We start from the raw sequence: 17119 nt of genomic DNA, 5'->3' as shown, positions 1-17119 counted from the left end.
TGTGAACGTGGTTACTAGTTAACTACCTTCCCGAGATTTTCGAAGCCTCTTTTTAACATAGAACTCCTCCGAGCCGTCAGAAACTTGACTATTTTTTTCTTTTTACACCCAAAGTAGTTTAAAAGCGAAAATCCTGAATAAAATTTGATTCAAATCGATATAAACTCGATTCAAATACGTTAATATTTTACGAAACAACCCCCATTCATTGCCCGAATAGCCAATCACCATCGAGCATTCCAAATATGGCGGGTGTTAGTATAAAAGCTTACTTCAGCCCATTTCTCGTCCTCTTTTTTCTCCGTACAGTAGGAAAGTGAAGTAGGAATCCCTAGTGGTAGTTGCATCCTCAACCAATTCAAGGTCAATATGCAGAACGGTGGAAAGCTTCAGTACAAAGTTGGTAAGTTTGATGGCAATCGAAACTTGTGGTCGTAATCAACACGTGTGATGATTTAGGCTTCCGAAGTGCAAGCTTAAACTACCGAAGTGTCCATGCCAGTAGAGTTAAGATTTCGTAATTTTGTTAAACTAGTACATATGAGTAATTTCATTTATTTTGTAGTACCTCGGATGAATATCACCTTGATCGGTTTTTAAAATTTGGAATTGTTGCTTGAAAAGTTTAATGAGCAGTGTGCATTATTACTTTATACAGTGTGTACGTCAGTGCTACGTATTTCGCAACAAGATTCTGTTATGGAGGGTGAACACCATGCCCATATTTCCAAACGCTGCGAAGTAAAAACCCTCCGCGTTGAGGTCAGATCAATCCAATCGTAGATATTTCAAGGTTACAAAATTTTGCTAGAGGCGTTGCCAAATACATGTGGCAGTACTTTTGCTAGAATGGTGATGTCGATTGAAGTTTTTGCCAAGAGCTAAGTTCATTTCTCTTCAAACACGTGTCTGTTGTTTTTTATCTCAGAAAACCGTGTGATTATACTCTTTTGCACAACGATATTCGACTAGTTTGGCTGTCTCCTTGGGAAGTAATGAGATTAAGAAGGCATTTGTTTGTCTAAAGTAAACGTCACGGTAGTCATGTGGTTACCACTGATTACAAACATCTCGTTTGCGTGGTCTTTCGTCTCGGAGAAATGAAGTATTTACCTGAAGACAAGGTGCACTGAACTGTGTTTGATCACTAAGGCTCTATGCTAGATCAAATCATTGTAATGCGGATGGAATATTCTCAGCCTTGATTGTCAAGTGTTAGACATGGGATAATGAATGCATAGATAACAAAAATAACAGACAAAATCATAACGAGACGGGAAGGTTTAAGATGATACTGATAATGGTAACGCACTCAAACCTCCAACAATCAGCCATCTATGGAGCAGTCAACCTTAATTATGTTTTGCTCCGACGAAGGGCTAACGCTCGAAACGTCAGCTTTTGTAATCGTTACGGTGGCCAATTTACCATTTCAACTATGTTGATATATCCAAATTAATTATGTAGTCCCCACTCACATTCCCAAAATTTGCTTCTAATATTTTGTAAATCAGACCTCTGCTGACCCTGAGTATTAATAATAATAATAATAATAATAATTTTATTTATATAGCGCTAAAATCCACTAATTGTCCAAAGCGCTGTTACCCACCCAACCCACCCCAGGGGAGGACATCCATCACACAGTGATCTCGTGCGTGGGAAATTAACGTCTCCTGCCCCTAACCCTGCAGGAGACGGGACCTCCATTTATTCGTCCCTATCCGAGAAGACTAGAATATCTAACCAATTCTTGATGTTAAAGAAAGGAAGCATATTCTTCTCAGACCTCTGCTGACCCTGAGTATTAGTTCAGTCATTGGCTTGATCTCTCCGAGGATAGTCTGGCACTCTGCAACAATGAGCTAACCAAGCAGGGTTGAATATTACCTGTTTGCGTGATAATGTGTGGAAATATAGGGAGAAGTTATATGTTAATCCATAGTTAGCTATGGTTAATCACTTGTGTGTGGGAGTAAAAGGGTTAGAAGGAGGTTTGACTTGGAAGAAGTGACAAAAATCATCATAGTTTGATTATCATCTCAGTACAATTTGATAGAAGAAAGCAAGTATTATTACAAATGGTCAGTAAGTTGTGTCTTATTGCCTCCCAGCTGATATCAGCCTGGCTGATTGGGGTCGTAAAGAAATCATCATGGCTGAGAATGAAATGCCTGGTTTGATGGAAATGAGGAAGCAGTATGGTCCCACAAAGCCTCTTACTGGCGCTAAAATTGCAGGCTGTCTGCACATGACAATCCAAACTGCTGTTCTCATTGAAACATTGACTGAATTGGGAGCTGAGGTATTGAAAATACTTTTTTCTTACATATGGATGGTAGAGTGAATGGTAAATTTTGACTCAGTCAGGTAAATCAATTGCAAGGCCTTTGGAAAATATAGTCTACGATAAACTCTGATCACTGTCTACTGATTTTGTATCTCATTGAAAATATTCCAGGGAAACATCTCAAAGTTAAGCCATAAAAAAAGCTAAAGAAGTGTCTTTTTTAAATTTATTTTGCATTTAAGAATTGGTTCATGCTTAGCATGCATATACTTGCATTGCTTTATGGATGCATGCAGGATGTTTGGAGAGCATGAGATAAGCAAAAGAGTTGCTTGAGTCCTCAATGTTGCAAAGCCTGACTTCTTCCAGCCATAATTTGCATGGCATTTAGGAATTTGGTACTGTCAACTCCAAAGCTAATTTTGTGGTTGGAAAGAGCTATATGGTCATTTGTTTGCAAAACCAGTGCTGTTTAGCAAATTTACCTTTCATCTTGAGCTCCAAAAGGTCTGTCTTGATCAGAATTGCACAGAAAAACAATTTTGAAAGTTTTCTAACCTTGTGGCTAAACTCTCTGCAAACTTGCTGAAGTAAAACTGCAGACACCATGTTATTTATGCATGGCCATGCTTCTATAGAACTTTAAACCATAGTAGCACCCTATGAATTAGATAGGACTGACACTCACACAATGTCATAATAAAACTTTTGAACAGTGTTTACATTGGTCATGATTTATTCTGATAATGCGGGAATTTCTTGTCACAGGTTCAGTGGTCTTCTTGTAACATCTTCTCCACCCAAGACCATGCTGCCGCAGCTATTGCCAAGACAGGTGTCCCAGTCTATGCCTGGAAGGGAGAGACCGACGAAGAGTATGTCTGGTGTATTGAGCAAACCCTTGTCTTCCCTGATGGAGAACCACTGAACATGATCCTTGATGATGGTGGTGACCTCACCAACCTTGTTCATGACAAATACCCACAGTTCTTGCCAAGTATGTTGAGTGTTAGTTCATACTTCTTGCTAGATGTGTAATGGTACAAATTGACACTGCGTGAATATTTTCATGTTGTTGGGTAATTTTTTTGGCATCTTGATGGCCTCATGATTAGCCCATAACTGGACCTAAATTGAAGAGTCTGTTTTAGTCCCTTTACCCTAATATCAGTATGCTTATTCTCCATGCTGTTCTCTATACATTTTACTAAGGAGCTAAAAAAGACGATTTGTTTAACAATGTTTAGAAGGGGAAAGCATTTGGAAGATATCTGTTTGTGCAATTAAACTCTTGAATGTTTTATGCGAGAACTTAAAACTAACTTGATATTTATTTGCAATGTATTTATTATTACTTCAGATATCAAGGGACTTTCAGAAGAGACCACAACTGGTGTACATAACTTGTACAAAATGCTCGAGCAAGGCAAACTGAAGGTACCAGCCATCAATGTCAATGACTCCGTTACCAAGAGCAAATTTGACAACCTTTATGGAATCCGTGAGTCTCTTGTTGATGGTCTGAAGAGAGCAACAGACATCATGCTTGCTGGCAAAGTCTGTGTTGTGGCTGGATATGGGGATGTCGGCAAAGGATCAGTACAGTCTCTCAGAGGTTTTGGCGCTCGTGTTCTGGTTACAGAAATTGATCCCATCAATGCCCTTCAAGCTGCCATGGAAGGTAAAGAATGAGAAAGACATGCAACTTGTTGCATTCTTTGATGACGTAACAGGAATTGAGGTGTCATGTTATTGAAATTTTGGCTAAAGCACTCTTAGAGTGAAGAAAACCACAGTAAGTACAAATAAAATGTGTCTTTTGCAATGTATTTCAACAGCAGAGAGTTCTGAGGGCAAGCTGTGAGTCTTAATGTAAGGACTGTGTTAGGGTGTTGTGTTATGGCAAATTATGGCTGAAGTACTATTAAACTGAAGGAAACCACAAATCAAATTTGTCATTTGGGTACAGTGTATTTCAACACTAGAGAATTCTCTTAAGATGCCTGTGAGCCTAGATTCAAAGAGCTTAGTAGTTGTGGTTTTTTTTTTTTTTTTTTTTTTCAGTTTCAAAATTGTAAGCAAGAGTTTAACACTAGTGATGCTAGTAGAATGCTATTGGTGGTTGCTATTGGTTTTGATTCCCTGTTACCCTTGTTTGATTAACAGGATACGAAGTTGTTACCATGGAAGAAGCTGCCTCCCAGGGACAGATCTTTGTCACATCCACAGGATGTAGTGGAATCATCACTTCAGAACACTTCCTTAAGATGAGGGATGACTCCATCATTTGCAATGTCGGCCATTTTGATTGTGAAATTGATGTCGCATGGCTCAATGAAAACTGTAAGAAGGACAACATCAAACCACAGGTATAAAGAACAATCTTCTGCAACTCTCCGTATTTCTAAGTTATGCAGCTAGATGTTTTTCAAAAAGAAAAAAACCTATAAAAAAATGGACTAAAAACATGAGAAAACCCTTTTATTCTTTAAATCTAATTAGTAATTCCTGCCATACAATTCTTTTGATTTTAGTTCTGAATCAGAGAATATGGGTTTGGATCAGCCAATTATCCCCATGTTGATATTTGTATTTATTACCAATGAACCCATTAATAAAAATCATAGATAAAAATCATGAAAAAAGAACCTATCTTGGTAGGTGGTGGGAAGTTTATTAGGCATCCAATATCTGAGGAATCTTTGGGTACTACTTAGGATACTCGGGCCTAATCTCAGTGGCTGGATCTGTTTTTTGACGCAAATGCAGAGAAAATTCCTTGGTGATTAGACTCTTCTCCTGACACTGATTTTTTTTTGGTGAAACCCCTTGGAAGAACACTAGAGGTGAGCCTAGTTTGAACTCTCAACCCATAGATATAATATTTTGTTCTGTGTCAGGTTGACCGGTACACCCTCCCCAATGGTCGTCATGTCATCTTGCTTGCTGAGGGCCGTCTGGTAAATCTTGGCTGTGCCATGGGACATCCATCATTCGTCATGAGCAACTCTTTCACAAATCAGGTCATGGCTCAGATTGAACTTTGGGAAAAGACAAGTGAATACAAAATTGGTGTTTACATGTTGCCCAAGAAGGTGAGAGAAACTTCTCCCAGATACTTGATGATGAGGTCAAGAAGATTAGGGTTAGACTTTTTTTGCAGTAGAGCAGATAAGATAGCTCTGTGATGTTCACCTGTAAAGGAAAAATCGTTGTGCTTGTGATTTTCTTAGTATTCCAGATAATTTTGCATCCCTTTTGCTTCAAAGATCTGCAAGCCAAATGAAATTCTCCTAACTGGTACATTTAACAATTGGGTCTTGATGTCGTACACATATCTTAACACTACACATGTATCTCTTGGCTGTTGTCTTGATTCTTGTGACCTTTATTATTGACAGGGTAGTAAAAATGCGATATTGTGTAAGACTTAGCTTGCTGATTGCTTCTGGGTTGAGAGATTCAAAGGTTTCGATTGAAAACTGGTTGAGCTTGTTCACATTAATTGAATTGCATTTAAGGTTCTCCCTTTCTAATGGTTTACCAGCATCATAATCCATGCTGGATGTTAGGAGGACACTAAAAAAGTTTTTGCATCACTCCTCTCGCTTTTTATTAAGAAATTTTTGGTGTTCTTCCAGCATCTTGGCAAGGGTCATTATGTGGGCAAACCTTACTGAAAGGGTGGTCTATTGCTTCTATCAAATAACAACAGGACAGGTTTTTGACTAACGAGGGTGTGATTGTAGCATCTCAGTAACAATATAATTGTTCACAAATACATTCTTATTGTCTTTCTAGCTTGATGAAGAAGTAGCCAGGTTGCATTTAGACCATCTTGGAGTTAAGATGACCAAGCTTAGTGACAAACAAGCTAAATACTTGGGGATACCCACTGAAGGACCTTACAAACCATCTCATTACCGCTATTAATTACCTTGTTGAGGATTGGACTAGACTTTATTAGACTTTCTACAACAAATTAATTTCCTTACATGTGTCCGTGGAGATAGGCATTCCTTTATGTTGTAAGTTCTGGTGTTAGTCTGTGCTATTTATTATCATTGTGTTGGTTAAATAAACAAATATGCCTGTGAATTGAGAATACTCTGTGTTTTGTCAAGTTTTAAACCCTTTAACTCCCATGAGTGACCAAGACTGAATTTCTCTTTACAATATCAATACAGTACCAAGCAAACAAGTGATGAGAATAAGGGAAAAAGAAATCAGGGGATTATTAGCTGATCCAATTCCAAATTTTTCAAATTAATATCATAAGAATTGTATGTGAGACGGTTGGGAGAATTACTTATGAAATCTCCGGAGTGAAAGGCTTAATTTGTTCTATTGTGTAGGATAGCCCTATTTCCATATCAAGCCATCAAATACCTCAAAATGAGTTTGGGAATAATGAATAAGTGTGTGGAAGCTTTTTGCTTTATTGGAACCTAGGAGTGATTACATATCAAAATGTGAGTTTTAAAACCAGTATCAGAAGGTCAACGGAGGATCCAACCCCAATTAGGAAGCTTTCTCTAATTAGCAATTATCACCACAATTGGCCACATACAATATTAAGAATTTGTGTCGTCTGCTTGAGGCATGGTAACGTTTTGGTACATGTGATTCACACAAAGGATTGAAATTAGATTGTGCGATTCAGCTCAAAGAATTCCCACTTGGTACCATTTGTTGAATTTCAAGCCACTCTTTTGAGCCTGGGGTCATTTCCCTCAGAGTGACAAGATTTGCAGTAGTGCATTAAATCTTAATATCAAAAACGTTTTGCTTCTTGCAAAGTCACTCGTCATTTTAACAGTGTTGGGCATCCAATACTGGAAAGAAAACCACCAAATTTAAACAAAAACCTATCGATCTGTCCCTAAACAATTTGAATACACTACCCAGCCAAAAATTGAAAATATATGATCTTCATTTTAATGGTGCGATTTCCTGTAACACCATTTTCTCACGCCTGCTGTATTAAAAATATCAATATCTGGAGAGGAAAGGGTTCCCACTTCAGCCCCAGAGCTTTGGGTTATGACTCAATGCATTTATCTATAGAATCGATGGTTGAATTGATAGAAACTGTTGCATCTCAAGATGTGATGGACAAGCCACTATCAATTTGCCATTATGACCTTGTGTCCCCCTATCAATGATCTCTTTCACTCTTGACGCCATGGACATAGACGACGCCATGTGATTGTTGTTGAGACGTCAGTTAGTCGCTTCAGCGGAGCTTACTTGGTCTCAGTCTCCCTTCGTCGTGCAACGAAACCTGTCAATAAAAACTTAATATCCAGACAGTGAGGAAGCTGTGAATTATAACTATCCTAAACAAGCGAATGATTTCTTGCACTTTAAAGGAGAAGAAGTCTACTTCTGCAGTCAGTCTCAACATGCTGGCTCCTCTCTATCATTAAACGGAGAAATTCCGCTCATAATTGAGTTAACAACTGGCTGTTCTAAGAACAGCCAGTTGTTAATCAACTCAGATAGGAATTCGAGCTCTGACTTACGTGCAGTGAGCCTTGATGTTATTAGACGGCCGATTTTCCTATATCCAGCCAATATAAAGACTAATGATTTTGCCTCTCCGAATAATGAGGACGTCAAACACTCTCGTATGTACAGGATTTTTAAAAAGAGGGGCGATTTTTGCTCTTTGCTTATTTGTGTTTTGCGAATGGTTTATTTACTACATGGTGATACTTCAATGTTCGTGGCCCGAATTTACTATCGAGGAACATGCAAAGCCTTCCGAACCTCTCAAGACTATGCTACTGACCGATACACACTTGTTAGGGTCAAAAGACGGCCACTGGTTCGACAAACTGCGGAGAGAATGGCAAATGGAAAGAGCGTTTCAAACGGCTGTGTCCTATTTCAAACCAGATGTCGTCTTTTTACTTGGAGATCTATTTGATGAGGGTCTGAAATGCAGTGACGAGGTAAGACTTTGGAGACTGGTACAAAGGATTTTTATACCATTTTCCGTGCAAATTAGTTTTAAATCGTAAAAAATTTTCTGAGAAAACCCTATATCAGCAGGTAAAAGCCTTGTGATACGTAAACATATAAGCTGCTAACAGATGTGCAGCTGATTGATTAACTTGTCTCCATCTACATTAAAATACTTCAGCTTGCTAGACCTCATCAATGTTGCAGCCTCGTAACCTTACAACTGAGTAATTTATAATTTTACTATGAAGTATAAATCTGATGAATAAAAGTCGGGCAGATCAGAAAACCAGTCCATTCTCTGTTATTCCTTATGTTTTTGTTCGTAGAATTTTGAAAAATTTTAAAATGTATGTATTGAATGTAAACACAATAGCACAGAAAAAAGACATAGCTTTTTTGAGACAAGTGATGCTTTGAACTTAGGATAAATGGGTCCCTGTAGTCTCCTTGTGTAAAATTGTTACTGAGATCGGTCACAAATACTCAGGTCACCCATCAAAATTTGCACCAAGGAAAGAATTGCTATAACCAGTTACAAAAATGTTGAGACATCTTGAGCAAAAAATATCTTTCCCTGCTTCATCGGATGGCTAAAAAAGTAATTTAGTGCAAAAAGCCAAATTCTGCCTCCCTTCCCCGATTTAATGTTTTTCAGTGAAATAATGTACATGATACTGTTTAGCTACCAACATTGCAAGGTGGGGGGGGGGGGGGGGAGGAGTGGGGGGATACATTATATTGGATCACATGGTGAACAGTTTTCTCTTGTGGTGGTAACCTGTCTCAACTCATTTTGCAGCTGTTTGTAGATGAGGCCTTGGAAACCAAGCCCAAGCCTTTCAAGTTTACCTTGTTCCCAGAAAGAGGCCCTAAAATAAAGCACAGACCAATGATTTTGAAGTTTGTGAAGAAATATGACATTGAGTCCTATATACAATTAGATTAATTATTATTGTTGACACAAAATCTCTCTTTGAAAAATAGGAATGGGATCAGTACATCCAGCGCTTTCATAGGATGTTTCGTCATTCAGCACATACCAAATTTTATGTTGTTGTGGGAAATCATGACATTGGATTTCATTCTGAGTAAGTGCAGAAAGACACTTTGATAAACTTAGTTGTAATGTCTTTTATACCCAGACTCACTAAGTGACAAGTTATGAAACAATTATTGGATTAGGGCTGATAGTTTCGAAAGAAACTGTTTGGGGCTGCGTGGGTGGGAGTAACGAAATAATTTGGATATATCAACAAAGTTGAAATGGTAAATTGACCACCTTAATGATTACAAAAGCTGATGTTTCGAGCGTTAGCCCTTCGTCGGAGCAAATAGAGGAATTGTGGTTTGTGTGTGCTTTTAAAGGCAGAAAATGGAGCTACGTTATTGGTGGGAGCATGACAATGAGAAAAACATGAATAAATTAGTGGAATGAAAAGCGTTCGTTGATCCCTGTGGGATTTAGACTGCCGGTTTGAAAGATGAGCTTTTGTTCAAGATTTTTACGGCTTTCCGTGCCACCTAAGTGCAAGGAAAGACCGCAGATTGCCATATGTTGCTTAGAATGATTAGGTATTGATTAGGTATTAGGTATTAATTATTGGATTAGGTTGAGCATGATGTCATGAATTATCAATGCTGAGGTCTGAGTTATCTGCTGAAACTGAAGGCTGAGGCAGATTAGGAGGTTTTTAGTTGATCCAATACCTCTCAAAAAAGAAACAACAACTTTGAGTTTAAATTTACAAGACATGTTTCGACATTCTCATGTCATCTTCAGTTGCAAATGAGCATTTAACTGTTGTACATTTGAATTTAAATTAGGGTACTTTACAAACTACGTGTCAGTGCTTACGTTACATTTGAATGTTAAAAACGCGAAAGACATAAATAGCACGCGCTTGACTAGATCAAAAAATAAATAGATAAATAATAAATAAATAAATGTAATAATAATAAAAATAAATTAAAAGACCAAGGAACAACATCATTAAAAGGAAAGAGACAATTCTAGATGTTTCAATTGCTGATTAAGGATAGGTTTTTCCCACTTAATATGCAATGCCTCTTTGATCTTAATTTGGTATTTTGAAGCGGCAGAATCTAAGATCGTGAAACATTCAGTATCACAAGAGTCAAGACAGGCCCTTGATGATTGCAGGTGCTTGTAAATATGCGAAGTTTTGTAAATATGCGAAGTTTTCGAACATCGCTCAGACTAAGTTAAGACAACTACTCAAACGTTATTGTAGAACTGATTTAGATATTAAGTTAGTCTTCAGTACATTTAAACTCAGAAACATGTTCAGTGTGAAAGATTCAGTACCGCTGGGTCTACGGTCATATATAAATTTTCATGTGCTGGCTGTAATGTCAGTTATACTGGTGAGACCACTCGCCACATTTGTACATGAGTTCGTGAGCACCTCTTGTCGGACAAAACTTCGCATATTTACAAGCACCTGCAATCATCAAGGGCCTGTCTTGACTCTTGTGATACTGAATGTTTCACGATCTTAGATTCTGCCCCTTCAAAATACCAAATTATGATCAAAGAGGCATTGCATATTAAGTGGGAAAAACCTATCCTTAATCAGCAATTGAAACATCTAGAATTGTCTCTTTCCTTTTAATGATGTTGTTCCTTGGTCTTTTAATTTATTTTTATTATTATTACATTTATTTATTTATTATTTATCTATTTATTTTTGATCTAGTCAAGCGCGTGCTATTTACATCTTTCGCGTGTTTAACATTCAAATGTAACGTAAGCACTGACACGTAGTTTGTAACGTACCCTAATTTAAATTCAAATGTACAACAGTTAAATGCTCATTTGCAACTGAAGATGACATGAGAATGTCGAAACATGTCTTGTAAATTTAAACTCAAAGTTGTTGTTTCTTTTTTGAGAGTTATTGTCACTCTGCTGTCTTTACGTCCTTTTGATCCAATACCAAATTATACAAAGTAACATTGATAAAAATTGAATGGCAGACAGTTACGAGAATTACCAATGAGATCTGGGAGTGAAAATGTTTAGTTTAGTTGAGAATCAGAAGCCTAATAGATGCAAAACTGAATCAAGAACTCCCAACTGTAACTTGTTGGCAGTCCAAAGAAGTACTAAAAATGTGCAAGATTTGGTATAAATTAAAGGGGCTCTGGTTTGCAACATTTTCTGGGGAGCCTGTCTTTGCTGCCAGCAATTACTCTTGTTAAAGACCTTAGGATCCTGTGAATAACAGCCTTTCATCTGATGAATGACAGGGAATAAGAGAAATGTTCAGTTGACAATAACAATTTATGCAACTTTCTTAATTCGTAACTTAGAAATGCAGCTAGATGTTAAAAGATAAAGGTAGAATTAACCCTTTCACTCCCAAGATCTAATTACTAGCAGTGAGGGCAGTAAATATATCTTTTTAGACATTTTGTTGTGTAGTATTGCTGAGTGTTTTTACGAGTTGTGCCGTATTTTGACGAGCCCGTAGGGCAAGTCAAAATACAAACAGTACATTAAAATACTCAGCAATACTACCCAACAAAACATTTAATAAGAGATGTATTATCCAACAGGCCAAATTGTTATTTCAGTGCAGGAGAATTTCGTGAATATTTCTGGAGTACAAATATTGTGTGATATCTGTATAATAATTCTCCTTACTGTCTATTAAATGGAGAATTTGGTCATGGACCAACTTATAATCGCCTTATATACATTTTTCTTTATTCTCATCTATTCTGTCTGCTTGGTATTGTAAGGAAAATTCTATGATCTTAGTTGCTCATTGCAGTTGAAAGGTTATCGAGCCTGTTAGTTTAGGTTCTTGCTTGACATCTCTTTTTGATTTTGTTTTAAAGGGCTTCTGGTGATCAGCATCTTTTTCAACGATTTTCAGCAGAGTTTGACTCTCCCTCTGTAAAACTACTGAATATAAGAGGAAACTTGTAAGTATTATTGTTGTGTGTGTTTTTTTTTATCTTTGTTTTTGTCAGAATCCTGAGCAAACTTCAAAATTGTAGCCCTTCCCCCCCCTTTAGCCTTCAAGAGTGACTAACATCTAATTTCTCCCGACAACAGTACCCCTGAATCACACATTAAGGCTGTGAGAATAAAGGAAATGATCACCAACTAAAGAAGCCTTGATTTTTAAACAAATTCTCGTTATCAGAATCTTAAGAAATGTGCAGAGAACAGTATGGAGAATATGCATCTGATGTTAGGCTGAAAAGGTCCTTAGGAATTGTATAGAGAACAGTATGGAGAATATGCATAGGGTGTAAAGCGTTAACACTCCATTAGAAATCTACTTTTCCTTAGTACTTGTTTCAGGGGTTTCATGAAAAGCTGGTTACCAGTAGTCTACTGCTGTCTGTAAGACCTCTCACTGTTGTCTGTTTAGCCTGCAAGCAAGCTCTCTCTCATCTTACAGCTCCTTTCCAGGCATAACTGCCTCTAATGTCATCCACAGCCACATGTGGAAAAAGTAACTGTTGATTAAACCCCTGTTTGTTTGCTTTGAAAGATTTGACTTTGGACACCCCCCCCCCCCTTTCAATGGGAATTTTCCAAATATGACATTCCTTACAGAAGGTAATAACTATTTTTTGGTGCTGTTTAGTATCTCAATTTGGTCTTTTTATTTTTCACTTTTACTGTAGGTTTGTCCTCATAAACTCCATAGCACTGCAAGGTGATGAATGTTCTATGTGCTCTGAGGCCATGACTCAACTGACCAGTGTGGCAGACAAACTGAACTGTCACAGACAGAGGTTTGGGAAAAAGGTCTATGAAGATGTGCTCAAGAAGGAGAAGACAACATGTGAACTACCTAAGAATTCTCCTGCTCCTATACTCATACAGGTATTAGAGGCTTTTTGTATCTCAAATTGTTCTCATCATTTCATAAAGCATTGTGTTTGTACATGTAGTTTAATTGGGGAGATCCATGCCTTTGGTAAAGAAATGACTAACATGGGCATCTATCCATGATAACAACAAAATACATGCCATATACTATTATCACAGAGTACAAGCTGTGGTTTTCTTGAGTAAAACTAACACGCCTGCCTCTGGTGCACTTCCCTTGAAAGTATTCTAGCAAACTTTCACAGTGAGTTGGAGAACTATATACCAGTTATTTCAAAGTCAAAAACCCCTGTCTATGGTGATTAAGGAAGCTACACACTTTGCCTTTGCAACATGTGGCATCTCTCTTTTTAGGGGCGCTGACTCATGTTTTAGTAGCATAAGGTCAATCCTCTTCAAAACCTGAATTGTTTTTTAAGACTTCTTTAATGTAATTTTTTCAGTTGAAATTTGTGTGTGCATAACTTTGACATGCATCATTTACTCACCAAGTATTATTCATTTTCCATATTTGGGTTGAAATTCCTTTGCAGAGAACAAATGACTCACAGAAATTTGCTTCCTCCATGACTTAATCCGTTCTTTAAGCCTTACTTTCTGAAATTGTTAGTCGCTAAAGTCAGTTTGTGAATTCTTCACACTATGCTTTAAACATTTCCTATGGTGCCGACCAGGAGAATTTTTCCAACGAAATTAAGAGCTTCTGTCATTGTTGATCATTTTCTTTATTCTCATGATTTAATTGTTTGATTTAGCAGTGATGCTGTATGGAGAAATTAGATACCAATCACTCTTAGGGGTGAAATGGTAATCACAGTTCACCTGTGATGATCGATTGGACACAGATGTCATTGCCATAAAAATATATCTTTTGCAGCATTTTCCGTTGTATCGTCGAAATGAAAAGAGATGTACAGGTGTTGATGCTCCTCCTGATGGAGAAAGGCGCTCCACAAACAGAGAGAAATGGGAAGTGGTTTCCAAGGAGATGTCACAAAAACTTCTGTCGTTACTTCGACCACGACTGGTACTGAGTGGCCACACCCATCATGGCTGCTATCTGGTACACGATGATGGTACCCCTGAAATGACGATCCCGTCGTTCAGCTGGAGGAATAGAAATAATCCTAGTTTTGTTTTGGTAAGTTTATTAGATAGCACAGCTTTCAATTAAGTGTTGTAAGGATCCAGGATTGTGTTGGTTCTACTTCAAAACGCGGTTGTGATTGTTGTTGGTAACGAGGCTCACCCTCTCAACTAGTAAGATGTGGAACTGGAACCAACCACAACTTCTCCACCCTCGTTTTCCCGCACTTCTCAGAAGCTTCTCGGGAGAAGCATTCAACGCTTCTTATTGGTTACTGTATTAAGAGTACTGTAATGTATGGGATTTTTCTGGTACTTAACTTAAGCAGACGAAGCTAACGATCTGTTGCTAGGCGACGAATAAAAGTAATTCTTCAGTGGCGACGCATCAATGACAGTGGAGAAGGTGCCTATTCTTTTCATTCTCTTTGCCGCTCTATCGCCAATCTTTGAATCTTCTCTTGCCACCATTTTGTTCTTTCAACAGAAGCTTTAAAGAGTTAACTTTTGGTGTATGTTTTCTTTTTAGAGCATCGTTTCCCCGGAAAAGTTCGCCCTGTCAAAATGTTTTATTCCTCAGGAGAGCACAGTAATTGCAGTGTATATCATAGGAGGAATCGTGTTTGTAGTAATGAACTGCAGACTTACATATACATCCCTCAGAACCCGTAGAAAATTTAGCTCTTGTATCAGGTAACACAAGATCTATCAATGAAAAATGGCTTAAGCTTATTTTTCTGTCCTGAAAAAAGATGTATGGCAAATAAATTGTAAATGAGTTTCAATGAATCCTAAATTAATTGTAAATACATTTGAAAATTGTCGACCACTTTAAGCTTTGGTATGGGAAACGAAATAAAACTGATATAGAATAACGGCCTATATGCTGGACTTGCAATCGTTTATGGTATAATGCATCTGTACAATTATAGACAACTATTTTATATACAGAAATTTGAAAAAGGATTGGTGAAGTAAGTAAGTAAGTAAGTAAGTAAGTAAGTAAGTAAGCAACTTTATTTCAACTCAGGTTTATGAGGCCGCTGACTAGGTCCCCAGCAGTACAAAGCTAATATGCCGATAAAAGTGTAGTAAAGTTTGGTGACCAAGAACTCCAACAGCTATAACCTCAGGAAATCCCTGAATGTTGTACTTAATAGGCCCAAAACCGAACTGGGTCGTAGGTCCTTTGCTCATAGATCTGCAGTAGCATGGAATGCACTTCCCGATAATTTTAAAGATTCCCCAAATTTATCTATTTTTAAATATAACTTAAAACAATCCAAGCAAACTGTTATGAATATTAATTTTGAAAAGGGAAGTAATGTTATACAAAACATGAAACCAAACTTTCACTATTACTAAAATTTTATGGTTTACTTAATTTATTCAACTTATAAATTCTACCATGTCTGTGTTTTGTAATAATAGACTATTTAGTTTAGGCAGGTCCACATCAGCTGTAAAGTTGCGCAAATTTTAACCTGCGTTATCAAATAAAGTTATGTATGTATGTATGTATGTATGAAGGGTTAGGCCAGGTGAGCAAGGAGGAGGTCGTACGATATCATATCAAAAGGGTTACTCAGATCCATAGAAACTGCACCAACAAGGCATTTATTACGTATGATGCACGATCCTCGCAGTAGAGAGCGCTATTTATGCAATAGCGAAAATCAGACCTGAAGAAAAAAAAAAAAAGAAAAAAAAATCAGGCCTATACGGGATTCGAACCACTGACCTCCGCGATACAAGTGCAGCGCTCTATCAATTGAGCTAACAAGCCAACTGGGAACAGGTCGTTAAGTTGATTTGTAATAAACCCGTGTTATTGTTAACAGCATTCCTCCAGTCATCAATCAAACGTAGAAGCACCGCCTTACAGTTGTAATCCCGTCTATATACAGGCAGAAACTATGACAACGTCAATCTAAAATAATCAGAGAGTTGGTGTGCAAGACACTCCTCAAAAACTTTATCCAGAGTAACTGGAATGGTCACTGGCCGATTTATTTACTATGAGGATTGTTTTCTTGAAGATGGGGTGAACAGTGAACAGTCTATACTGGTTGGAGGGGGACTGGGTTCTTCCGGAGGAGAGAAGGGCCGGAACAACTTAGGGTACTTTGATTTACGGCTGGTGCAATGTGGTGCTAGATGCTGTAACAGACCAAATGGGAAACGAGCCGAATATAAACAAGAACAAGCGATGTTGATGTTAGAGCTTCCCACCAGGTGACAGTTTGGAACATGCTATTTTGTGCAACAATAGTTAACCTCGTTCCAGAGTCGAGTAAGCAAGAGGACCCTGGAAACGAGGATGGCAACAATTTCCCGTGATCCTTCGGATAAGTGATGTTAAGTGGCAGCACCCAAGTATTCCTAATTTCAAAGCGGCTGATTTCTCTTTCTGTTTGTTTCTTACACTTAAAGCTTTTTTTCCGTTTAGGTAAAAAAGTCCGGATAGCTCGCTTTTTGAAACAACGTAGATGTTTTCGAACGGGTTTTATATTAAAAAAGACAAGCGATTTTCAAGTTGGTGAACAAAAAAATATTAAAAGGCACCGAATCGAAAAAGCCTCAAGATTAATCTCACGAGCTGTCAAAGGCAACAACCTAAAACGCACATTATGACTTTGTTTGAATACTCCTGTCTTGATCTTAACAATACTTTAAGTAGCCTTAAGGCAAATATGCACTCGACAAGACAATGTCAAAGCAATTTATTTTGTGCAAGATCAGTTAAGATTTCGATATTTGATTCGAAGAGTCATTAAGCTCTCGAGATATTTAGCTGATCACGAGTCCTCTCGACCAATCAATTGGCAGGCACAAGTCTTCCATCATTTCTTGTTAAAAGTGTTTTATCGCTTTTGTTAAGAAAACGTTTGATGTTCACC

At 37.7% G+C, this 17119-nt stretch overlaps 2 protein-coding genes across 2 annotated transcripts; both read left to right on the top strand.

The window, feature by feature from the left end:
- Nucleotides 1-290: 290 nt before the first annotated feature.
- On the top strand, nucleotides 291-6388 carry LOC111321017 (adenosylhomocysteinase B). The gene is made up of 7 exons (XM_022923775.2): nucleotides 291-403; nucleotides 2115-2305; nucleotides 3059-3287; nucleotides 3651-3971; nucleotides 4457-4659; nucleotides 5191-5385; nucleotides 6092-6388. Exons 1-7 carry the CDS (start codon nucleotides 370-372, stop codon nucleotides 6221-6223), a joined length of 1305 nt encoding a protein of 434 aa, XP_022779510.2. The 5' UTR covers nucleotides 291-369; the 3' UTR covers nucleotides 6224-6388.
- Nucleotides 6389-7573: 1185 nt separating this feature from the next.
- On the top strand, nucleotides 7574-15736 carry LOC111321018 (metallophosphoesterase 1). Its single transcript, XM_088754353.1, has 6 exons — nucleotides 7574-8247; nucleotides 9245-9348; nucleotides 12125-12211; nucleotides 12926-13127; nucleotides 14011-14274; nucleotides 14749-15736. Exons 1-6 carry the CDS (start codon nucleotides 7879-7881, stop codon nucleotides 14914-14916), a joined length of 1194 nt encoding a protein of 397 aa, XP_088610479.1. The 5' UTR covers nucleotides 7574-7878; the 3' UTR covers nucleotides 14917-15736.
- Nucleotides 15737-17119: the final 1383 nt, after the last annotated feature.

This window comes from Stylophora pistillata, chromosome 3 (genome assembly GCF_964205215.1).
Source record: "Stylophora pistillata chromosome 3, jaStyPist1.2, whole genome shotgun sequence".
NCBI classification, from domain to species: Eukaryota; Metazoa; Cnidaria; class Anthozoa; order Scleractinia; family Pocilloporidae; genus Stylophora; species Stylophora pistillata.
This window is presented reverse-complemented; position numbering and strand designations above follow the sequence as displayed.

Coding starts and splice junctions, on each gene's coding strand:
- LOC111321017 (XM_022923775.2), top strand. CDS start 370: ATGCAGAACGGTGGAAAGCTTCAGTACAAAGTTG. Junction 3,288..3,650: donor ATACCCACAGTTCTTGCCAA/GTATGTTGAGTG, acceptor TTATTACTTCAG/ATATCAAGGGACTTTCAGAA. Junction 3,972..4,456: donor CCTTCAAGCTGCCATGGAAG/GTAAAGAATGAG, acceptor TTTGATTAACAG/GATACGAAGTTGTTACCATG.
- LOC111321018 (XM_088754353.1), top strand. CDS start 7,879: ATGATTTTGCCTCTCCGAATAATGAGGACGTCAAACACTCTCGTATGT. Junction 8,248..9,244: donor GTCTGAAATGCAGTGACGAG/GTAAGACTTTGG, acceptor TTTGAAAAATAG/GAATGGGATCAGTACATCCA. Junction 13,128..14,010: donor CTGCTCCTATACTCATACAG/GTATTAGAGGCT, acceptor TATCTTTTGCAG/CATTTTCCGTTGTATCGTCG.